The sequence below is a fragment of the Lithobates pipiens genome, unplaced genomic scaffold (assembly GCF_037356315.1).
Source record: "Lithobates pipiens isolate NorthernLeopardFrog02 unplaced genomic scaffold, aLitPip1_a1.2 Scaffold_35, whole genome shotgun sequence".
Lineage (NCBI taxonomy): Eukaryota > Metazoa > Chordata > Amphibia > Anura > Ranidae > Lithobates > Lithobates pipiens.
This window is the reverse complement of record NW_027507811.1, coordinates 15,873,855-15,898,043: the sequence shown is the minus strand read 5'-3', so window position 1 is coordinate 15,898,043 and position 24,189 is coordinate 15,873,855. Positions and strand designations below refer to the sequence as shown.

Here is a 24,189-nt window from a genome sequence, read left to right as displayed (position 1 = left end):
CATTGTCTTCTTAGTCTAGTGGAAGTGTTGGGCCACTGCAACTTGTTTACTAATGTGTTCTGGCATCTTTCTCTATCCTGCCCTCCTGTTTAGTGCTAGTTAGTTTAGTCCTAGATAGCCCCTCCTCTTTTTCAATGTTTCCTCAGTCAGTGATATGTTTTTCATAGAGAAAGGGCTTAGGAAAGTCATTGTCTTCTTACTTTTTAATAGATTGGAAAAAACATCCTCTGTACTGCAACTGTCTGAAGTAAAATTGTATTGGATTCAACTTCAGTGTCTTGAATTGAAGAGTTAAGCTGTCTGTGGATGGTGCCAAGTCAGCAGGTGACCATACTATCAGGAAAGACTGGGTCTAAGGAGGCATGTCAATGCATGAAGCAACATTTGAAACAGAACAGGTGGAATTAGCACTGAAGTCAATGTCCAAACATAGCCACTGGGCAAATTTGGGCAATGATGTCACCACTACCCCACCCCTTCTTTATGCAGCTGATGAGGACCCCCTTTTTATCAAAAGGGGCTTCCAGGTTCCAAAGAGTCCCCCCCCCCCACTCACAGACCCCCATGATCACCACCCATGGTTGTGGAAAGAGGCCCTTGTCCACATCAACATGAGACAAGGGGTTGTGCTAGGGGGGGGGGGGTCCGCCCTGGCACGGCAGTCCCCCCCCCCCCAGGTTAATGGCACATGGACGGTAAGGTTCAGGAGCGGGTGGTCGTGCACTATGTACACTGAGTTAAAGAGTAAAGAAACCCATTGTAAAAGGAATGTGCAAGTTTCATCCTGTACTGTGATGGTTAATAGATACGTAAGAAGTTCCTTTCTTCTACCACAAGATGGAGCTCTGCCACTCTGATTCACTTTCAGCCAAAGCACGGAATTGTGGGAAATGTAGTTAAGTCAGCAGGAATACCATTATTATTCTGCCGCATGAGACTACAAGATCCAGCACACCTGAATGCAGGAGGGGTCATATAAATAGAAAAGCCCGGGAAAGCACGGGGCAGTGGGGAGAGAGAGGGGCTTCAGAGTGTGCAGTTGGACGATTCTGCTGCAGAGAGCAGGAGGATTGAACGGACGGACAAAGACTGTATTGCTGCCTGGGTATCTGTGTGGGGCCGGTACCGGAAGACGGAGAAGGACGGCTGCACTCGCCGGGCCATACTCAGATTGCAGGAAGATCTGTGATACCCCTTCCTTTTGAACATTAACTCTCAATTGTCCAATTCGGAATAAATACAATCCTGTTTCACAGCTCGCGGACCCTCTATAGTCCTCAGAATAAAAAAAAGAGGGATAATTCCTAGCTGGCTGCTTTCATTTCAGTGATTTATAGACTGACTTCTCTGCTTGAAGAGTTGCTTTACAAAGTGCACCAACGTCTTCAAGGACTCCAACGTGGCCGGCTGAAGAATCAGGCAAAGACTGTAGAAAAACATTCTGCTATAAAGTGTGTCTTGTAGTTGTATCAGTATCATTGTTTCTTTACATGCAAATAAGAGGCCTACGCCCAGCCCCCCCCATATTACATGACCTTGGGTGACCTAGTCATAACTCTATTGCTACCACATCGCGGTTTCCTTTAGCTGCTCACCTGGTAGGGAAGGTTACAGTTAAAGCCGACAATTCTTTACATTTAGAGTATTACCCTTATCTTGTGTGAGAGATTATAATTGTGCAACCTTCTAAATATCTTGCATTGCATTTATTTGTACGTCAAACATTACTTCTTTCAATATATCAGGACATTGTACTTCAAGGACTCGGGTTTCCATTCCAGGGTGACCCCAAGTTATTTACTGAAGGTTACCCTTCTTTCACCTCCGTGTGTACACTGGGCTGTATATGATATACTCCTGACCCCTGAACTCTGTACCCTGGGCTGTATATGATATACTCCTGACCCCTGCACTCTGTACCCTGGGCTGTATATGATATAATCCTGACCACTGAACTCTGTACCCTGGGCTGTATATGATACACTCCTGACCACTACACTCTTCACCCTGGGCTGTATATAATATGCTCATCACCACTGCACTCTGTACCCTTGGCTGTATATAATATACTTCTGACCACTGCACACTATGCTGTATAGGATATACGCCTGACCAATGCACTCTGTACCCTGGGCTGTATATGACATACTTCTGACCCCTGTAATTTGTACCCTGGGCTGTATATGACATACTCGTGACCAGTACCCTCTGTACCGTGGGCTCTATATGACAAACTCCTGACCCCTGTATTCTGTACCCTGGGCTGTATATGATACACTCCTGACCACTACACTCTTCACCCTGGGCTGTATATGATATACTCCTCGCCACTGCACTCTGTACCCTGGACTGTATATAATATACTTCTGACCACTGTACACTGTGCTCTATAGGATATACGCCTGACCCCTGCAATCTGTACCCTGGGCTCTATATGACATACTCCTGACCAGTACCTTCTGTACCCTGGGCTCTATATGATAAACTCCTGACCACTGAACTCTGTACCCTGGGCTGTATATGATATACTCCTGACCACTGTAATCTGTACCCTGGACTGTATATGGAATACTCCTGACCACTGCACTCTGTACCCTGGGCTGTATATCAGTGGTCATCAACCCTGTCCTCAGGGCCCGCTAACAGGCCAGATTTGCAAGATAACTGAAATAAATCACAGGTGATATCACTTGCTGCTCAGTGATTGCGGTATTCTAGTCTCCATCTCCCCAAGGTAATACATAAAACCTGGCCTGTTAGTGGGCCCTGAGGACAGGGTTGATGACCACTGCTGTATATGATATACTCCTGACCACTACACTCTGTACCCTGGGCTGTATATGATATACTCCTGATCACTGTATTCTGTACCCTGGGCTGTATATGATATACTTCTGACCACTGCACTCTGTACCCTGGGCTGTATATGATATACTTCTGACCACTGCACTCTGTACCCTGGGCTGTATATGATATACTCCTGACCACTGCATTCTGTACCCTGGGCTGTATATGATATACTTCTGACCACTGCACTCTGTACCCTGGGCTGTATATGATATACTCCTGACCACTGCACTCTGTACCCTGGGCTGTATATGATATACTCCTGATCACTGTATTCTGTACCCTGGGCTGTATATGATATACTCCTGACCACTGCACTCTGTACCCTGGGCTGTATATGATATACTCCTGACCACTGCACTCTGTACCCTGGGCTGTATATGATATACTCCTGACCACTGCACTCTGGATCATTATTTCGGGGTAAATCTAATCTGATGACCTGTAAAATATTTGAAACCGTCACCCATGAACAATGTTTGGGTATGGAAGATTGTCGTGATTGCACCGACACACAATTGTTTTTGTTCAGTCATTTTTTTTTTTTAAATGATATTTTAACTTTTAACAAATCTTGCAGTCATAAAATCAGGACATAGCAAAAGGAAGAAATCCGATTGGTCAGGAAAATGACTTGTCTGGAATGTGGAGGCGGAGTCATTATTAGTTTGTGTACAATACAATACACAACGTGTTACATTATTATAACAAAGTATTGTAGAAAAGATCACAGCATAGAAAATGGGGGGGGAAAAGGAGAAAATAAACCCGGATATGAAGGTGACATTTATGTACGAGGATCACCTTTACCATTACCACCATTTTATTCTCCAGGGTCTCTGCTTTAGGAAAATAAATGTTTGGGGGGGGGGGTTTAAAATGTGCCAAAAAAAAAAAAAAGCTAAAAACAACTCTGGCAGTGACGGGGTTAGTGTGAGCTAGATGGGAACCACTCTCCTGTGGTCACACGCTAAACATTAGAGCTCCCCCTAGTGGCAGCCTGGTAATAACACTGCTAGGAGGTCTAATCATTTAGCTGCTACATTCATCCCGTCTGTAAATAAATGTCTCCTGATATTTTAGGGATCCATTCATAAGAAATGTATTGGACGAGTGTGACAGCCCAACCATAACAAATTCTGTCCATATTTCTATTAACAGTGATTTCCTATGATCAACAGCTCCATCTACTGGCCATAAGGTGGAATTAGTAGCGCAATACCGCATTACTGCCACTAGTTGGGGCTGATTATCATAGAAAATCACTGTATGAAATTAAAAAAAATACAACCCATCAAATCTGTAAGTGTTTGTGAAGGTTTCCACCCCAAAATGTACTCAGCCAATGAGAGGTAAGGACTCTTTTTATTTTATTTTTCTCCTGCTATCAATGGCCGACACGCTACAACACTTCATCCATGTCTTTGGTGATCTCTGATCTCCTTATCAACTGTTTCTTCCATGATGAAGATCAGCCATGGAGTATATCTGAGGTGTATATCAGGGTGTGCTTCTTCCCCACATGTCCAGCAACATTCATATACAAGACATTTCCCGCACTCACTAATACACCTCGAGGGTTGTGTGGGACCCCCTGATGTACAGGAAGACAGGACTTCAGTGAGGAACAATTCCCTCACTCAGGACAGGAATACGGCTTCGCCCCCCGTGTGAGATCTCTGTGTATAAAGATGGGACTTCTGTGAAACACATTTCCCGCACTCAGGACAGGGATATGGCTTCTCCCCCTGTGTGCGATCTCTGATGTGTATAAAGATGGGACTTCTGTGAAAAACATTTCCCGCACTCAGGACAGGGATATGGCTTCTCCCCCTGTGTGCGATCTCTGATGTGTATAAAGATGGGACTTCTGTGAAAAACATTTCCCGCACTCAGGACAGGCATACGGCTTCTCCCCCTGTGTGCAACCTCTGATGTCTGCAAAGATTGGACTTCAGTGAAAAACATTTCCCGCACTCAGAACAAGAATATGGCTTCTCATCTGCATGCACTTTCTGATGTCTGGAAAGACCAGATTTATCTAAAAAACATTTCCCGCACTCAGGACAAGAATACGGCTTCTCACCTGCATGCGCCCTCTGATGTCTGGAAAGACATGATTTAGCTAAAAAACATTTCCCGCACTTGAGACAGGAATATGGCATTTCCCCTGTGTGAGACCTCTGATGTTTAATAAATTCAGATTTGTTTAAAAAACATTTCCCGCACACAGAACAGGAATGTGGCTTCTCATCCACGTGCGATATCTGATGTTGACAAAGTGAGGACTTTTCTGAAAAGCATTTCCCGCACTCGGGACAGGAAAATGAATTCTCACCTGTGTGCGATCTCTTATGTTTATGAAGAGATGACCTGTCTGAATAACATTTCCCACACTCAGGACAGGAAAATGGCTTCTCTCCTGTGTGAGTCCTCAGATGTGCGACAAGCATTGATTTACGTACAAAGCATTTCCCGCACTCAGGACAGGAAATTGGCTTCTCTCCTGTGTGCAATCTCTGATGTCTGTAGAGATTGGATGTCTTTGAAAAGCATTTCCCGCACTCAGGACAGGGATATGGCTTCTCCCCTGTGTGCGATCGCTGATGTTTGTTAAGAGAGGACTTGTCTGGAAAACATTTCCCGCACTCAGGGCAGGAAAATGGCTTCTCCCCCGTGTGAGATCTCTGATGTACGACAAGTTCTGATTTTTGGACAAAACATTTCCCGCACTCAGAACAGGAATATAGCTTCTCACCTGTGTGCAGTCTCTGATGAGATCTAAGAGTGGACTTTGCTACAAAACATTTCCCGCACTCTGAACAGCAAAAAGGCTTCTCCCCTGTGTGAGACCTTTGATGTGTGACAAGACGTGATTGATCTCCAAAACATTTCCCACACTCAGGGCAGGAATATGGCTCTTTCCCTGTGTGAGATCTTTGATGTGCGACAAGACTTGATTTTTGTCCAAAGCATTTCCCGCACTCTGCACAGCAAAAAGGCTTCTCCCCCGTGTGAGACCTTTGATGGGCAACAAGATATGATTTATTTATAAAAGCTTTCCCGCACTCAGGACAGGAATGTGACTTTTTCCCAGTGTGAGACTTTTGATGCGTGACAAGAGTTGATTTTTTCCCGAAGCATTTCCCGCACTCAGGGCAGGAATACGGTTTCTCTCCTGTGTGCAATCTCTGATGGCTGACGAGATGGGATTTCCTGTAAAAACATTTCCCGCACTCAGGGCAGGAATACGGCTTTTCCCCCGTGTGAGACCTCTGATGTGTAACAAGATATGATTTATATACAAAACATTTCCCACACTCAGAACAGGAATACAGATTTTCTCCCGTGTGCAATCTCTGATGGCTGTTGAGATGGGATTTCTTGGAAAAACATTTCCCGCACTCAGGACAGGAAAGCGGCTGTTTCCCTGTGTGAGACTGTTGATGTGTGACAAGATTTGCTTTTTGTACAAAACCTTTCCCGCACTTAGGACAGGAATATGGCTTCTCACCTGTGTGAAATCTCTGATGTATGGAAAGTGTATACTTGTTTGAAAACCATTTCCCACACTCAGGGCAGGAATGTACTTTCTCTCCTGTGTGGGTTCTTTTATGCATGCTAAGACGACATTTCAAGCGGAACCGCTTCCCACACTCATGACAGGAAAACCTCTTATCTGTTGGAAGGACGGCCCTGTCCCGCACAGTCTGAGGTTCCTCAGGATAAGAGGAATACGATGGTCCGGCACCGTCCCGCACAGTCTGAGGTTCCTCAGGATAAGAGGAATACGATGGTCCGGCACCGTCCCGCACAGTCTGAGGTTCCTCAGGATAAGAGGAATACGATGGTCCGGCCCCGTCCCGCACAGTCTGAGGTTCCTCGGGATAAGAGGAATACGATGGTCCGGTACCGTCCCGCACAGTCTGAGGTTCCTCGGGATAAGAGGAATACGATGGTCCGGCACCGTCCCGCACAGTCTGAGGTTCCTCGGGATAAAAGGAATACGATGGTCCGGCACCGTCCCGCACAGTCTGAGGTTCCTCAGGATAAGAGGAATACGATGGTCCGGCACCGTCCCGCACAGTCTGAGGTTCCTCAGGATAAGAGGAATACGATGGTCCGGCACCGTCCTGCACAGTCTGAGGTTCCTCGGGATAAGAGGAATACGATGGTCTGGCACCGTTCCGCACAGTCTGAGGTTCCTCAGGATAAGAGGAATACGATGGTCCGGCACCGTCCCGCACAGTCTGAGGTTCCTCGGGATAAGAGGAATACGATGGTCCGGCACCGTCCCGCACAGTCTGAGGTTCCTCGGGATAAGAGGAATACGATGGTCCGGCACCGTCCCGCACAGTCTGAGGTTCCTCGGGATAAGAGGAATACGATGGTCCGGCACCGTCCCGCACAGTCTGAGGTTCCTCGGGATAAGAGGAATACGATGGTCCATCTACACTGTGTGGTGCCGGATGGACATTTGAGGTAGTCGGGTTTTCTCCTGGACTATACTGTGTGATGTCCTCATCTTCTACTTTACAGTCTGGAGACAAAGTGAGACAATCCTCTGAGGTTTTCCTCATCTCCCGTCCATCTACTAAAATAGAAATACAAAGATTATTACTAGACATCAGCTGATTGGTTCCCCTAAACATACACATATAAATCCACCCATAGGGATTACAGCGTTGCCAATCCCTGATTAAGTATCAAAAGACAAGTACCCCTCCCCCCCCCCAAGGGAAAGTATAAGGGACTTTCTAGGCAACAGGAGAGATAAACATAGACAGAAAATTCTACAAAATAGCTTTTATTATGAAAAAATATATAAAATTAAGGTCCAAACATCACCAATATGATCAATAAAAACAGTAGATTACAATCGTGAATCGTTAGTGCATGATAATTGTAGACATTCAGCCCGACGCGTTTCAGATCGCTTGTATAGTCCTTTCATCAGGGGCGTTCAGAGCCAGAAGATACTACCACAGCACATTCTAAAAGTAAAAAACAACAATAATAAAAAAAATAAAACAGAACAAAAGCATACAATACAACAAAACATCAATCTCAATACTGACTAATCGACCAATTGATGTTTTGTTGTATTGTATGCTTTTGTTCTGTTTTATTTTTTTATTATTGTTGTTTTTTACTTTTAGAATGTGCTGTGGCAGTATCAGCACAGCCCCCCCCCCCAGGATGCCCACACTGGACCACCAGGGACGCCACCAGACCACCAGGGGATGCCCAGGACCAGGTATGCCCCCTAGACCACCAGGGATGCCAACCAGTGCCCATAATGGATGCCAATCAGTGCCCATAATGGGCATCACTGATTGGCATGCATTAGTTTGGCACTGATTGGCATCCATCCCTACAATACTTTAAATTACAATGCCGCTTATCAGTGCCCATCCATGCCGCCTATCAGTGCCTATCCTAGCCGCCTATCAGTGCCCATCCATGCCCATCCGTGACGCCTATCCATGCCCATCCGTGCCACCCATCCGTGCCGCCTATCCAGGCCCATTTGTGCCACCTATCCATGCCGCCCATCCATGCCAATCCGAGTCACCTATCCATGACAATCCGTGCCACCTATCAGTGCCTATTTGTGCCACCTATTTGTGTCGCATATCAGTGCCACTTATCAGTGCCGCTTCATTGGTGCCCCCTCATCGGTGCCGTCCTATTAGTGCCCATCCTAGCCGCCTATCAGTGCCCATCCGTGTCGCCTATCCATGCCCATTTGTGCCATCTATCCATGCCAATCCGTGTCACCTATCCATGACAATCCATGCCACCTATCAGTGCCTATTTGTGCCACCTATCTGTGTCGCATATCAGTGCCGCCTATCAGTGTCACTTCATTGGTGCCACCTCATCGGTGCCGCTTTATCAGTGCCCATCACTGCAGCCTGTCATTGCCCACCAGTGAAGGAGAAAACTTACTTATTTACAAAGATTTGTAACTGAAACAAAAAAAAAACATGTTTTTTTTCAAGATTTTCTGTCTTTTTTTATTTGTTTAGCAGAAAATAAAAATCCCAGAGGCGATCAAATACCACCAAAAGAAATCTCTATTTGTGGGAACAAAATGATAGAAATTTAGTTTGGGTACAGTGTAGCATGACCGCGCAATTGTCATTCAAAGTGCGACAGCGCTGAAAGCTCAAAATTGGTCTGGGCAAGAAGCTGTATAAGTGCCCCCCGGTATTGAAGTGGTTAATAAAAACAGTAGATTACAATCATGAATCGTTAGTGCATGATAATTGTAGACATTCAGCCCGACGCGTTTCAGGACGCTTGTATAGTCCTTTCATCGGGGGCATTCTTCTGAAAAACCCGAATGCAAGTCGAGAAGCAACAGTTAGAAAAGGACCCGGAACAACTGACTGGTCTAAAATTGAGAAAGGAGTGCGGCGAGGACGTATGCGGTCACCCTACTTATGTAACTTATATGCATCATGTGAAATGCCATTTGCAATTTTTTCCCTCAGTTTAGGCCGATACGCATTCTTCTACATATTTTTGGTAAAAAAAAAAAAAAATCGCAATAAGCGATTATTGATTGGTTTGCGCAAAAGTTATAGCGTTTACAAAATAGGGGATAGTTTATGGCATTTTTATTAATATTTTTTTTTTACTAGTAATGGCGGAGATCAGCGATTTTTATTGTGACTGCGACATTATGGCGGACACATTGACCATTGTCATTTATACAGCAATCACTGCTATACAAATGCACTGATTCCTGTGTAAATGGGGGTGGCAGTGTAGGGGTTAAGTGTTCCTAGGGGCGTGTTAATAACTGTGGGGGGCTGGGTTTGTTTTAGTGAACACTGATCTCTGCTCCAATCACATGGAGCAGAGATCAGTGTCACTTGTTGCTAGGCAGAACGGGGAGATGCTGTTTACAACGGCATCTCCTCGTTCAGCCGCCCCCGTGAGACGATCACGGGTCTCCCTGCGGCGTTCGAGTCCGCGGGAGGTCCCGACCCACACGCGAGCATGCCGCCAACTGCGCGGCAAGCGACGGCAGGGCGGTATTTAAAAATGGACATACCTGTACGCCAATATGCCTGCCCGTGCCATTCTGCCGGCGTACATCGGCGTGCGCTGGTCGGGAAGTGGTTAAGAAAACTAAGATCATGGCAATCCGTCCCTTCACTCCTTGGCAAATAGGAGAAGAAATGGAAACAGTGAGAGATTTTATCTTCCTAGGATCTAAGATCCTAAGATAGTGCTAAGATCACGTCAGATGGTGACTGTAATGAAAGGAAAGTCTGGATGACTGCACACCAAACTGAGATCCAAACGCCTTTATTCACATAAAACCATGAGGAACATGAGGAGCACTGCATGTACAAGCAAGGGAGACACGGCTAACATGTTTCGTCACACGAATTGTGCTTTATCATGAGACGTTGACCTTAGACATGAAATTAAGAGATGCTTGTTTCTTGGAAGGAAAGCAAAGGCAAACCTAGACAACATTATAAAAAGCAGAGATATCACCCTACCGACAAAGTGCCATATAGTCAAAGATGAAAAACAAGCTCTGGACTGCCGCACTCTTCAGAAGACCACTTTCTTTTATTGGGAAATCACATCACAGCTCAACAAATAAGGAAAAATTGCTGACGTTTCACACTAGCTGTAGGGCTATGAATAAGCACAACAGCTAGTGCGAAACGTCAGCAATTTTTCCTTGTTCGCTGTGTTTGTTGAGCTGTGATGTGATTTCCCAATAAAAGAAAGTGGTCTGCTGAAGAGTGCTGCAGTCCAGAGCTTGTTTTTCGTCTTTGACTATACGGCACTTTGTCGGTAGGGTGATGTCTCTGCTTTTTATAATGTTGTCTAGGTTTGCCTTTGCTTTCCTTCCAAGAAGCAAGCATCTCTTAATTTCATGTCTAAGGTCAACGTCTGATGATAAAGCACAATTCGTGTGACGAAACATGTTAGCCGTGTCTCATCATCAGACGTTGACCTTAGACATGAAATTAAGAGATGCTTGCTTCTTGGAAGGAAAGCAACGGCAAACCTAGACAACATTATAAAAAGCAGAGACATCACCCTACCGACAAAGTGCCGTATAGTCAAAGACGAAAAACAAGCTCTGGACTGCCGCACTCTTCAGAAGACCACTTTCTTTTATTGGGAAATCACATCACAGCTCAACAAACAAGGAAAAATTGCTGACGTTTCACACTAGCTGTAGGGCTATGAATAAGCACAACAGCTAGTGCGAAACGTCAGCAATTTTTCCTTGTTCGCTGTGTTTGTTGAGCTGTGATGTGATTTCCCAATAAAAGAAAGTGGTCTGCTGAAGAGTGCTGCAGTCCAGAGCTTGTTTTTCGTCTTTGACTATACGGCACTTTGTCGGTAGGGTGATGTCTCTGCTTTTTATAATGTTGTCTAGGTTTGCCTTTGCTTTCCTTCCAAGAAGCAAGCATCTCTTAATTTCATGTCTAAGGTCAATGTCTGATGATAAAGCACAATTCGTGTGACGAAACATGTTAGCCGTGTCTCATCATCAGACGTTGACGTTGATAGTCAAAGACGAAAAACAATCTCTGGACTGCCGCACTCTTCAGAAGACCACTTTCTTTTATTGGGAAATCACATCACAGCTCAACAAACACAGCGAACAAGGAAAAATTGCTGACGTTTCACACTAGCTGTAGGGCTATGAATAAGCACAACAGCTAGTGCGAAACATCAGCAATGTTTCCTTGTTCGCTGTGATTGTTGAGCTGTGATGTGATTTTCCAATAAAAGAAAGTGGTCTTCTGAAGAGTGCTGCAGTCCAGAGCTTGTTTTTCGTCTGTTGCTAGTGGTAATAGCCAGCACCTGTGGCTTCCCAGCCGAAGAGACAGTTTACAGCCTGCATGTGTGCTCCTGGAGCGGTGAGATCCCTTCTCCTTCATGCCATATAGTCAAAGCTATGGTATTCCCAGTAGTAACTTATGGCTGTGAAAGTTGGACCATAAGGAAGGTTGAACGCAGAAGAACTGATGCTTTTGAACTATAGTGTCGGAGAAGACTCTTAAAAGTCCCTTGATCAAGATCAAACCAGTCAGTCTGGAAGGAAATCAACCCTGAATTTTGACTGGAAAGACAGATCCTGAAGCTGTAACTCAAATACTTTGGTCACCTAATGCGAAGAGAGGACTTATTTGAAAAGACCCTGATGCTGGGAATCATGGAAGGAAAAAGGAGAAGAGACACGACAAAAAACAAGATGGATAGATAGCATCATAGAAACAATGAACATGAAGTTAAGTAAGCTCCAGGAGGCAGTGGAGGACAGAAACGCCTGGCGCCTATGGTCCATGAGGTCACAGAGTTGGACATGACTAAACGAATGAACAACAAGTGCAGGAGTCAGGAGTAAGTAATGTACACCATAGAGTATATATTGAAGGTGTTAGAACTATGTAAAGCGCAATATACATTATATAGTGAATGTATTTACTATTACCAACCCACCTGTGCTGATCTCTGTAGGAGTGTCCTCCTCTATAAATGTCCCCGTTATTCCATCCTCCTCCATAGACTGCTGATCATCCCTCACATACCTCTCTTCTTCTTCTTCTGCTTTACTCTCCACTTTTAGATCTGTCAGATCTTCACCCTAAACCAAGAGAAGGATAGAAACATAAAATGTAATATTGTGACATCACAGATAGAAAAGATCCACACATCACCTCACAAGTCCATGTCCCAGATGTTCTATTTAACCAACCTTGTAATGGTGGGGGATGGTGTGATCTTCCTGTGTGGAATCCCGGGAATACAGAGGACCTCCCCCTCCCATAGACTGCTGATCTCCACTTATCAACATCTCTTCTTCTTCCTCTTTAATCTCAGCTTTGATGTCTTTCAGTTCTTCACCCTAAACCCCAAAGATGATGGAATATATGTGTAAAACAGAACAAGAGATTACATAGAAGAATGTCCTCTCATGGCTTAGAATTCTGTTCTAGTTGCTCAGTCCCACCTACCTGATGATGGTGGGGGATGGTGTGACCTTCCTGTGTGGAATCCCAGGAATACAGAGGACGGGGACATCTCTCTGGTGGGTTCCCATTACTGGATCCATCTGTAGGAAACACACACACTGACTGAATACATTGTTTCTATGTGTTTATCAGATGATGGGGGATCTAGGTGGAGCCTCCGTACTGCTCTCTCCTTTACAATAAAGTCTCCTCTTACCAGGTGATGTGAGGGGCAGCTGATTGTCCATCATGACGTCCTTGTAGAGATCCTTGTGTCCTTCTAAATACTCCCACTCCTCCATGGAGAAATAGACAGTGACATCCTGACACCTTATAGGAACCTGACACACACAATGATACAGTCACCATCCAGACACATCCCTTGTCTGTTACTGGATAATGTCCCAGAATTCCCAGAATCCTCCTCACCTCTCCTGTAAGCAGCTCCATCATCATCCTGGCGACTTCTAGAATCTTCTCCATGTTGGGTCTCTCGGGTTTTAGGGAATCACATGGAGGCACTGTGATGGTCATATGATCACCTGACTTCAGAAGAGGAAATCTCTGTATTTAGAAACCAATAGGAATATCAATTTAGAATCCCAGAATCCTCCTCACCTCTCCGGTCAGGTCTGTGTTTTATTAATAGAGATAAGAGTGATGTCATGTGACCTCCCAGAATCCTCCTCACCTCTCCAGTCAGCAGGTAGATGATCTCCAGGGTGAGGTTTAGGATCTTCTCAGTCATGTGACTCCAGACCTCCTCCATTCTCATTGGTGCCGTCATTTGATCTATAGAGGTCTCCTTGTAGACGGATAACTTTGGGAAATGAAAGTAAGAATTATATGGATGGTATTGGTCACACTATAATAGGATGTGAGGGGGGGGGGGATAGGAGGGTCAATGTACATTTAAGAACTGCTGCCCCCATGTGAACATTCAGTTTAAACTATTTAGTGTTTCTTAGCCCTTGTACACACGGTCGGAAAATCCGATGGAAAATGTCCGATCGGACCGTGTTGTCGGACAATCCGACAGTGTGTGCGGACTCCATCGGACTGTTCCCATCAGAATATCCGACGGACAAAGTTTTAGAGCTGGGCTATAAAATTTTCCGACAACATTATCCAATCGTTTGTAGAGAATTCCGATCGGACAAAGTGCCACGCATGCTCAGATCAAATTACGAGACCAAAGCTATTGGCTACTAGCCTGAACGTAGTCCCATCGGAACGAATGAACATCATCACGTTCTGAACGATCGGATTTTCCGACAACTTTGTCCTACCATGTGTATGCAACACCAGTTTCGGACAAAATCCGTCGGAAAAAATCAGACGGATTTTGTTGTCGGAATGTCCAACCGTGTGTAGAAGGGCCTACACTTTCAAGTTCCTGGGACCCTCTTGACCTGCCGAATCAGATATTCCCTTTTCTCTGTTGGGTCTGTTTTGTTTCTGGACTGGTTTTGATTAGTTTTAGATCTGCAGACAAGGAATGATAAATATGATCCTTCTTCTGTCTTCTTGTTTTGCTCTGAGGCAGTGCTGTGAGGTCAATGTCAGGTCATCATGATGTCCAGGAAGGGGAACTTGCTGACTTTTGGCCGGAGTTCTGGGCTAATCTGGATAACTGTCCGAACTCCGACTGCAAGGCTCCAATCTCTGGCAGCCTGCTGACTGATAGGGGTGATGTCACTGTCACTCTCTGCAGTAGGAGAAGGTATTGTATTGGAGAGCAGGAGGATGATGTTGGTGAAGTAGAGGGCTATGGGCAGTGGCGGAACTTGCACTTGCAACAGGGCCCTGGTGTTCCACCACTGTCGGGGGGCCCCAGCAGGGTTTTTCTGTCAGCAGGGCTCTGAATTGAGAGATTCTCTCTCATACAGCCCAGAGCCTGCACTGACAGTTCTTCCTCCCCCAGAATACCCTTCCATCCGAGCCCTGAGCTTCCAGTTCTGGGAGGGTGTACATGGACATCCTCCCAGAACCATTCCCCCCGCATTCAGCTGCTGGGCTTCACACTTCCTGCAGTGCACACATGAGGGAGGCAGGAGAAGAAGGAGTAGATCTACTCTCTTCTCTCCCATCCATGCGAAGGAGGAGGGAGGGGGAAATAACTGTCAGTGAAGGCTCTGGGCTGTATGAGAGAGATGCTCTTAGCTCAGAGTCCTGCTGAGGAGGCACTGATGGACACTGATAAGTGGCATTGATAGGCAGCATTGAGGAGCACTGATAGGCAGCACTGACGAGCACTGATAGGCGGCATTATGAGCACTGATGGGCACTGATGGGGCTATACTGATGATAAGTGCCCTTATAATCAGTGTAAAAAATGTACTGACAGTCTTTCAGGTTAACGGCTCTCCTTTCCTCACACAGACACCAAGTGGGAGGAAAGGACTGCCGATAACCATCAAGTCTGTTTACATGTGATCAGCTGATCACATGGTAAAGGGCTGCTGTGATTGTCCCTTTACCATGATCAGCAGTGTCCAAAGGACACAGCAGTCACAGAGCGCGCTGGATGCACGCCCCAGTGGGCACGTGGCAGGCAAGGTTCTGAGAGGATGTCCATGGATGCCCTCCCAGAACTGGAAGCCCAGGGCTCAGATGGAAGGGGGGGGGGGGTCTGGGGGGCCCTTCATGGTTTCTTGCATTGGGGGACCCTTCATGGTTTCTTTCTTCTGAGGGTTTTAGCAGGGTTAATTTCGTCAATGAAAACAAACATTTTCATCAAAGTTTTCATCAGCGGCATTTTAACAGTGACGAAAACACAACAAAAAGTACAGCACATTTTCATCCACTGACAAAAACTATGCCGAAAATCAGATCCGTCTTTGTTAATGAACGAAAACGGGACAAAAATGTGAGGCAGGGGCGTTTACCTTCCTGAACTAACTTCAGTTTTTTCACGACGCTCCGCCTGCCTCTGCAATCTGCTCCCAGCAAGCAAGCGCACCGTGACCAGATGACAGAGACCTCAGCGTGACAGTGAGAGCAGCACTGTTCATTGCATGCCAGCCAGGTTGAGGTCTCCTGAACCCCGACTCCTGATGAGAAGACTGTGCCGCCAGGTGCCCAGAGAAAAGCAGACTTTGAGTGTACAGTTACAGCAGGCCTGAGGCCTCCCGCCCCCCTCAGACCACAGTCCATCCAGAGCACTGTGTGTGCAACTGTGCATTACAGGCCTCTTCTGACCACTGGCAGTGGCATCCAGGGCATTGTGCATTACAGGCTATCCCTGAGAAAACCATCCCTGTGCAGCATTACAACAGGCCTCCTCTGACCACCACCGGCATTCAGGGCACTGTGCATTACAGGCCATTCCTCAGACCTGCCTGAGACCAGTATCCAGCACTGTATAGCATTACAGGCCTCCTCAGACAACCGTCCAGAGCACTGTGCAGCATTACAGGCCTCCTTAAACCACCGTCCAGAGCACTGTGCAGCATTACAGGCCTCCTTGTTATCATTTCTCCAATGGCAGCCCAGTGGGGGTAGGAGGATGACAGCAGGGGCGAGGGGTTAGTTCTCTTAGTTGGCAAGTATACTGTAGTATCCAGGACCTTGTACAGAGTGGTGGGTTCCTGGTGTTCTGAATTCTGGTACCAGGCTCTGACACAGTCTATGTCATGGGAAGGTATTGGACGGCTCCCTCAGACCCACAACATGGGCCTGCTAAATGAATCTCTGCATACAGATCCTCTAACAACGAGTGTGTACCCAGGGTGAAGGACCTCCCTTCTTCATTCCACTTGGTGTCCTGGAATATATTACTTGACCAGTAACATGGGAAGAAGGTTTAGGCTGCCTTCATTTTCTGGCAGTGGTTCTGTAAGGAGGTCCAAAAACCAAGAGGCCTCCTGAGCCCTATAGATCCCGGAAGCCTAATTAACCCCTCGGAGTTCTTCAGAATCACCATCATCTCAGAGGCCCCCGGAGTCTTTATCCCTATTACCCCTTCACAGCCTCCGCTACGTCCATTGGAATTTTTCTCCCTCTGACACCAATGATGGAACATGTTCTTCATAGCATGCTGGGGAAGGTTTTCTTCCTCCTGACCAGCAATGTAAGGGACTCTATGCTCCATACTCCCGACCCCGCCACTCCATCATTGTGTTGGGTGCATATTGTAATGGTTGCCCATTTGCTGCCTGTGTAGTGTAATAATTGCCCTTTGTAGGTCATGTATGGTCGGGATGGTCATTGTCTTCTATTTATTGTCAGTGCTGTTTGTTTCGAGGGCCTTATTATTAGAATTTAAGTAAAAAAATTAAGAGAATTTTCCAGCCTGAAGGGGTTAATCTAGGTTTCCACACTATATATGTGTGTATCATCATCTGCTGGAGATAAAAGACGTCACAGTGACTATGGAGGAAGAGGATGGACATGACGGGGGGGTTACTAGGTGTAAATAAAAAAATAATATCTTATTACCTCCTCTCCTTTATTGCTTCGTGCCACATGGAACTTCCTGTCTCTACCTGACATCACTTCCTGTCTTCCATAGAGACTTCCTGTCTGGGTAGAAGTGAGATCACCATCTTGTGGAGCTCAGAGGAACTGCAGCCCAGAGAAACATCTCGTAGTGTGAACACGGCCTTGTGCTGTGTGTGTATGTACTGTATATCCTTATAGATGGGGGTCATCTCCACTCCCACCAAGGGGGATAGAAATATATTACTGGCTAGTCCAGACTTTCTCAGCCAGGGTTCCTCCACTAGGAGGCGTTTTATTATTCTTATTATACAGGATTTATAAAGCACCAACAGTGCTTTACAATATAAAAGGTAGACAATACAGCAACAATACAATTTGATACAAGAGGGTTAGGAAGGTCCTGATCCTGTGGGCTTACAATCTAATCGGGAGGGTCTGGAGAAACAAAAGTTAGTAACTAAGAGGGATGAACCGATGAGGGAAGTTGAAGATTCGGTTGGTAGCCGAATACAGGATAGGCCTCCCTGAAGAGATGAATTTTCGGGGATCGCCTAAAAGTGGACAGAGTAGGAGATAACCGGACAGATTGGGGTAGTGAGTTCCAGAGGATGGGAGAGGCTCTGGAGATGTTATTGTTATGTGTTGGGCAATGCAAAGCCAGTGGAGGGATTGGTGGCGGACACTGAATGGTTGGCAAGGTGGATGAGTCTGGCACGCCATTCATGATAGACTCAAGAGGGAATTGCTTGTGGAGAGGTAGGCCAATGAGGAGAGAGTTTGAGTTTTTTTGAAAAATTCTATATAGTGGCACATGGCAATTTTCTTTTTAGTATACACTATGCATATAATTTGTGGGGTCCTCTATACTGACACACTGATATGTGGGTTCCTCTATACTGACACACCGATATGAGGGGTCCTCTATACTGACACACGAATATGTGGGGTCCTCTATACTGACACACCGATATGTGGGGTCCTCTATACTAACACACTGATATGTGGGGTCCTCTATACTAACACACCGATATGTGGGGTCCTCTATACTGACACACCGATATGTGGGGTCCTCTAGACTGACACACTGATATGTGGGGTCCTCTATACTGACACACCGATATGTGGGGTCCTCTATACTGACACACCGATATGTGGGGTCCTCTATACTGACACACCGATATGTGGGGTCCTCTATACTGACACACTGATATGAGGGGTCCCTCTATACTGATACACTGATATGTGGGGTCCTCTATACTGACACACTGATATGTGGGGTCCTCTATACTGACACACTGATATGTGGGGTCCTCCATACTGACACACTGATATGTGGGGTCCTCCATACTGACACACTGATATGTGGGGTCCTCTATACTGACACACTGATATGTGGGGTCCTCCATACTGACACACTGATATGTGGGGTCCTCTATACTGACACACTGATATGTGGGGTCCTCTATACTGACACTCTGATATGTGGGGTCCTCTATACTGACACACTGATACGTGAGGTCCTCTATACTGACACACTGATACGTGAGGTCCTCTATACTGACACACTGATACGTGAGGTCCTCTATACTGACACACTGATATGTGAGGTCCTCTATACTGACACACTGATACGTGAGGTCCTCTATACTGACACACTGATATGTGAGGTCCTCTATACTGACACACTGATATGTGGGGTCCTCTATACTGACACACTGATATGTGAGGTCCTCTATACTGACACACCGATATGTGGGGTCCTCTATACTGACACACTGATATGGAAACAATGAGATGATGACGATGATGGTCGATGATGGATTACATAGCGGCAACTGTTCACCCCAATATATATTTACACAGCCCCTCCACCACTCTGGAGCTTAGCCCCCCCTCCTTCCCCCAGGATCCCCAACACTGATTGGTCTAATAGCCATCCTCTGGCAGTGTTATTAAGATGGGTGGGGGGAGGAGTCGGTCACCATGATATCACCTCTTAGAGGAGAACAAGAGTAATTTTGGGCGGGTGGAACCCAGCTTACCTTGGAGAGCTCCGGAATCTCCTTGTCCAGCGCCCATGGCACCTCCTATGTGCAAGTTACCCTGTGTCTTTTAGGGGCACAGGGTGACCGAGAACGACAGTCTAATCTGCACTAGTCAGACTCACTGTACAACCACACTGTAATATATGGGCTGTATATGATATACTCCTGACCACTACACTCTGTACCTTGGGCTGTATATGATATACTCCTGACCACTGCACTCCAGACCATTATTCTCAGGTAACTCTGATCTGATGACCTATAAAGTCTATTAAAGCGTCACCCATGAACAATGTATGGATATGGAAGATTGTCATCATTGCACCGACACACACAATTTTTTTAAATACATTTTTTTATTATAATTTAAACAAGATTGCAGACATAAAATTAGGAAATAATAAAAAGGTAGAAATCTGATTGGTTGGCAAAATCACTTATTAGACCAATGGGAAGAAGCTGCGCTTCCTGACAAACCTATAAAGTAATAAATCGGGATATGTGACGGCGGCACTCACTGCTACCCAACTAAATCCCACCAAATCTAATACACAAAGTGTTGCACCTGTGTGAAATCTCTGATGTGTGTGAAGGGAGGACTTCTCTGAAAAACATTTCCCCAAATCAGAAGAGGAATTAGGGCTTTCACCCATGTGCAGCCTCTGATGATAATTAAGAGTGGACTTTTTAAAAAAACATTTCCCGCACTCTGGAAAACCAAAAAGGCTTCCCCCCCATGTGAGACCTTTGATGTGTGTCAAGACGTGATTTAATTGCAAAACATTTCCCGCATTCAGGACAAGAATACGGCTTTTCCCCCGTGTGAGACTTTTGATGAATGTCAAGTCCTGATTTATGTGTGAAACATTTCCCGCACTCAGGGCAGGAGTGCGGCTTTTCCCCTGTGTGGGTCTTTTGATGTTTGACAAGAACTGATTTATGTCCAAAACATTTCCCGCACTCCGGACAGGAATAGGGCTTCTCTCCTGTGTGAAAAATCTGATGGCTGTAGAGATGGGATTTCTTTGAAAAGCATTTCCCACACTCAGGGCAGGAGTACGGCTTTTCACCCGTGTGAAACTTTTGATGTTTGACAACAGTAGATTTTTGTCCAAAACATTTCCCACACTCAGGGCAGGAATACGGCTTCTCACCTGTATGGGTTCTTTTATGCTCATCAAGACGGGATTTAAACTGGAAACACTTCCCGCAATCACTACAGGAAAACCTTTTATCTTTTGGAAGGACACCACTGTCCCTCACAGTCTGAGGTTCCTCAGGATAAGAGGAATACGATGGTCCGGCGCCATCCCTCACAGTCTGAGGTTCCTCAGGATAAGAGGAATACAATGGTCCGGCACCGTCCCGCACAGTCTGAGGTTCCTCAGGATAAGAGGAATACGATGGTCCGGCGCCATCCCTCACAGTCTGAGGTTCCTCGGGATAAGAGGAATACGATGGTCCGGCACCGTCCCGCACAGTCCGAGGTTCCTGGGGATAAGAGGAATACGATGGTCCGGCACCGTCCCGCACAGTCTGAGGTTCCTCAGGATAAGAGGAATACGATGGTCCGGCACCGTCCCGCACAGTCCGAGGTTCCTGGGGATAAGAGGAATACGATGGTCCGGCACCGTCCCGCACAGTCTGAGGTTCCTCGGGATAAGAGGAATACGATGGTCCGGCACCGTCCCTCACAGTCTGAGGTTCCTGGGGATAAGAGGAATACGATGGTCCGGCACCGTCCCTCACAGTCTGAGGTTCCTGGGGATAAGAGGAATACGATGGTCCGGCACCGTCCCGCACAGTCTGAGGTTCCTCGGGATAAGAGGAATACGATGGTCCGGCACCATCCCACACAGTCTGAGGTTCCTCGGGATAAGAGGAATACGATGGTCTTGCACCGTCCTGCACAGTCTGAGGTTCCTTGGGATAAGAGGAATACGATGGTCCGGCACCGTCCCGCACAGTCTGATGTTCCTTGGGATAAGAGGAATACGATGGTCCGGCACCGTCCCGCACAGTCTGAGGTTCCTTGGGATAAGAGGAATACGATGGTCCGGCACCGTCCCGCACAGTCTGAGGTTCCTCGGGATAAGAGGAATACGATGGTCCGGCACCGTCCCGCACAGTCTGAGGTTCCTCAGGATAAGAAGAATACGATGGTCCGGCACCGTCCCGCACAGTCTGAGGTTCCTCGGGAATAAGAGGAATACGATGGTCCGGCACCGTCCCGCACAGTCTGAGGTTCCTCAGGATAAGAGGAATACGATGGTCCATCTACACTGTGTGGTGCCAGATGGACATTTGAGGTAGTCGGGTTTTCTCCTGGACTATACTGTGTGATGTCCTCATCTTCTACTTTACAGTCTGGAGACAAAGTGAGACAATCCTCTGAGGTTTTCCTCATCTCCCGTCCATCTACTAAAATAGAAATACAAAGATTATTACTAGACATGAGCTGATTGGTTCCTTTAAACCAGGACTCCGCCCACATCAGGCAGTTTTATCCCTGATGATCTTACAATTCCCCCTCAAGGTAACTAGTAAATGAATCCTCTGATCTTCTACCAGTTCTGATCATTAACCACGGCGACCGCCGCCATCGACCCAAAAAGGAGAAAAAAAAAAAAAACTTCTGTCCCGACGAACGCTCCCACCATCTGCTTGCTCCGCCATCTGACAGCTCTTAAATAACCAATGGGTGGGACCATGCAGTAACATCTCAGGGTGACACCTCCCCCTTGTGACGGCACTGACCCAGCATGCCCTTGGTCGGTGACATCACAAGGGGGCGGCGCTGACAGCTGATGACTCATCCGTTGTTAAGGATGTGATGGCACTGGGGGGCACTAATATGCTGCACTGATGGGCACTTGTGAGGCCGCACTGATAAAGTTGTTAATATTTATTTTTGTAACCTAATGCTGCATAAAACATTTAACTGTTTAATTTCACAAGATAATTTATGAGGGCGTGTTTAGGGGCGGGGAAGGGTAGGGGTTGGGTGGCGAGTAACTCTCAAGGCCTGGCTAGTAGCTCAGGACTTGAAATTTTGAGCCCTGACATAAATATAGTGCAGGGCTCAGGACTATGTAATGTAAAACAGAGAGTTATAGAGCAGGGGTCAGGAGTATGTAATGTAAAATATAGAGCAGCTCTCAAAATTTCCACTTGCCTGCTTGCCTTTGGCGAGTGGAAATTAGGTGAGGGCGAGTGAGAAGATGAATGGGGGGGGGGGGGGGGGGGGGTAGAGGAAGAGGAGAGCCGACAGGAAGTCCTGCCTCCCCGATTGTCATTAGACCAGTGTGCTGTCTATCATAGGAGCCCGCCCGCGGGACTTTGACAGCGGAGATCCCCTGTCTGTGTTATCCGGGCCGGCTCTCCTCTTCCTTCCCCACAGTTGCCCGGCCGATCGCAGAATCGGCTTCCATGAGGCTGCATGAATGGGCATGGATGAGGCTGTGCTGATGCGCACTGATATGGTGCATTAATGGGCACTGATAAGCTGCATTGATGGGCACTGATGAGGCAGCACTGATATGCTGCACTGTTATGTTGCACTGATGGGCACTAATATGCTGCAACGATGGCCACTAATGAGGCTGCACTGATAGGCACTGGTGAGACTGCAATGATGAGGCACCACCAATATGCTGCACTGATGGGTACTAATGAGACTGTATTGATGAGGCTGCACTGACATGCTGCATCTAAGGGCACTGATATGCTGCACTGATGGGCACTAATGTGACTGCATTGATGAAGCTACACTGATGAGGCTGCAGTGATGGACACTAATATGCTGCATAGATATGCTGCACTGATGAGGCGACACTGATGGGCACTGACATGCTGCACTGATGGGCACAGGGGAGACAGCACTGATATGCTGCACTGATGGGCACAGAGGAGACAGCACTGATATGCTGCACTGATGGGCATTAATGAGACTGCATTGATGAGGCTGTACTGATGGCACTAAAATGCTGTACTGATGGGCACTGATGAAGTTGTTGTTGTTAATATTTATTTTTTAACTTAATTCTGCATAAAACATTTAACAGTTTAATTTCATGAGAATTTATGAGGACTTGTTTAGGGGAAGGGCAGAGTAAGGGTTGGGTGGGGCAATTGGTGGCGAGTAACTCTTGATGCCTGGCTAGTAACTATCTTTGAGCCCTGACATAGAGTATATAGTGCAGGGGTCAGGACGATGTAATATAATGTACATCATAGAGTATATAGAGAAGGCGTTAGGACTACGTAAAGTACAATATAAATTATATAGTGAATGTATTTACTATTAATGACCCACCTGTGCTGATCTCTGTAGGAGTGTCCTCCTCTATAAATGTCCCCGTTATTCCATCCTCCTCCATAGACTGCTGATCATCCCTCACATACCTCTCTTCTTCTTCTTCTTCTGCTTCTGCTTTACCCTCAACTTTTATATCTATCAGATCTTCACCCTAAACCAAGAAAATGATAGAAACTTAAAATGTAATATTGTGACATCACATATAGAAAAGATCCACACATGTCCACATGTCTCACAAGTCCATGTCCCAGATGTTCCGTTCAACCAACCTTGTAATGGTGGGGGATGGTGTGATCTTCCTGTGTGGAATCCCGGGAATACAGAGGACCTCCCCCTCCCATAGACTGCTGAGCTCCACTTATCAACATCTCTTCTTCTTCCTCTTTAATCTCAGCTTTGATGTCTTTCAGTTCCTCATCCTAAACCCCAAAGATGATGGAATATATGTGTAAAACGGAACAAGAGATTACATAGAAAAATGTCCTCCCATAGCTTACAATTTTGTTCTAGTTGTTCAGTCCCACCTACCTGA

General features: G+C 46.3%; 1 protein-coding gene across 1 annotated transcript; it reads right to left on the bottom strand.

Moving 5' to 3' along the window:
- Window positions 1–4,193: 4,193 nt before the first annotated feature.
- On the bottom strand, window positions 4,194–22,559 carry LOC143955517 (uncharacterized). Its single transcript, XM_077465550.1, is given in 9 exon segments — window positions 4,194–4,595; window positions 4,597–4,680; window positions 4,682–4,765; window positions 4,767–7,441; window positions 12,340–12,484; window positions 12,596–12,745; window positions 12,855–12,950; window positions 19,786–20,049; window positions 20,051–22,559. Coding segments are annotated over 9 exon segments (5,172 nt in total). The 5' UTR covers window positions 21,617–22,559; the 3' UTR covers window positions 4,194–4,487.
- Between the last annotated feature and the right edge of the window lie 1,630 nt (window positions 22,560–24,189).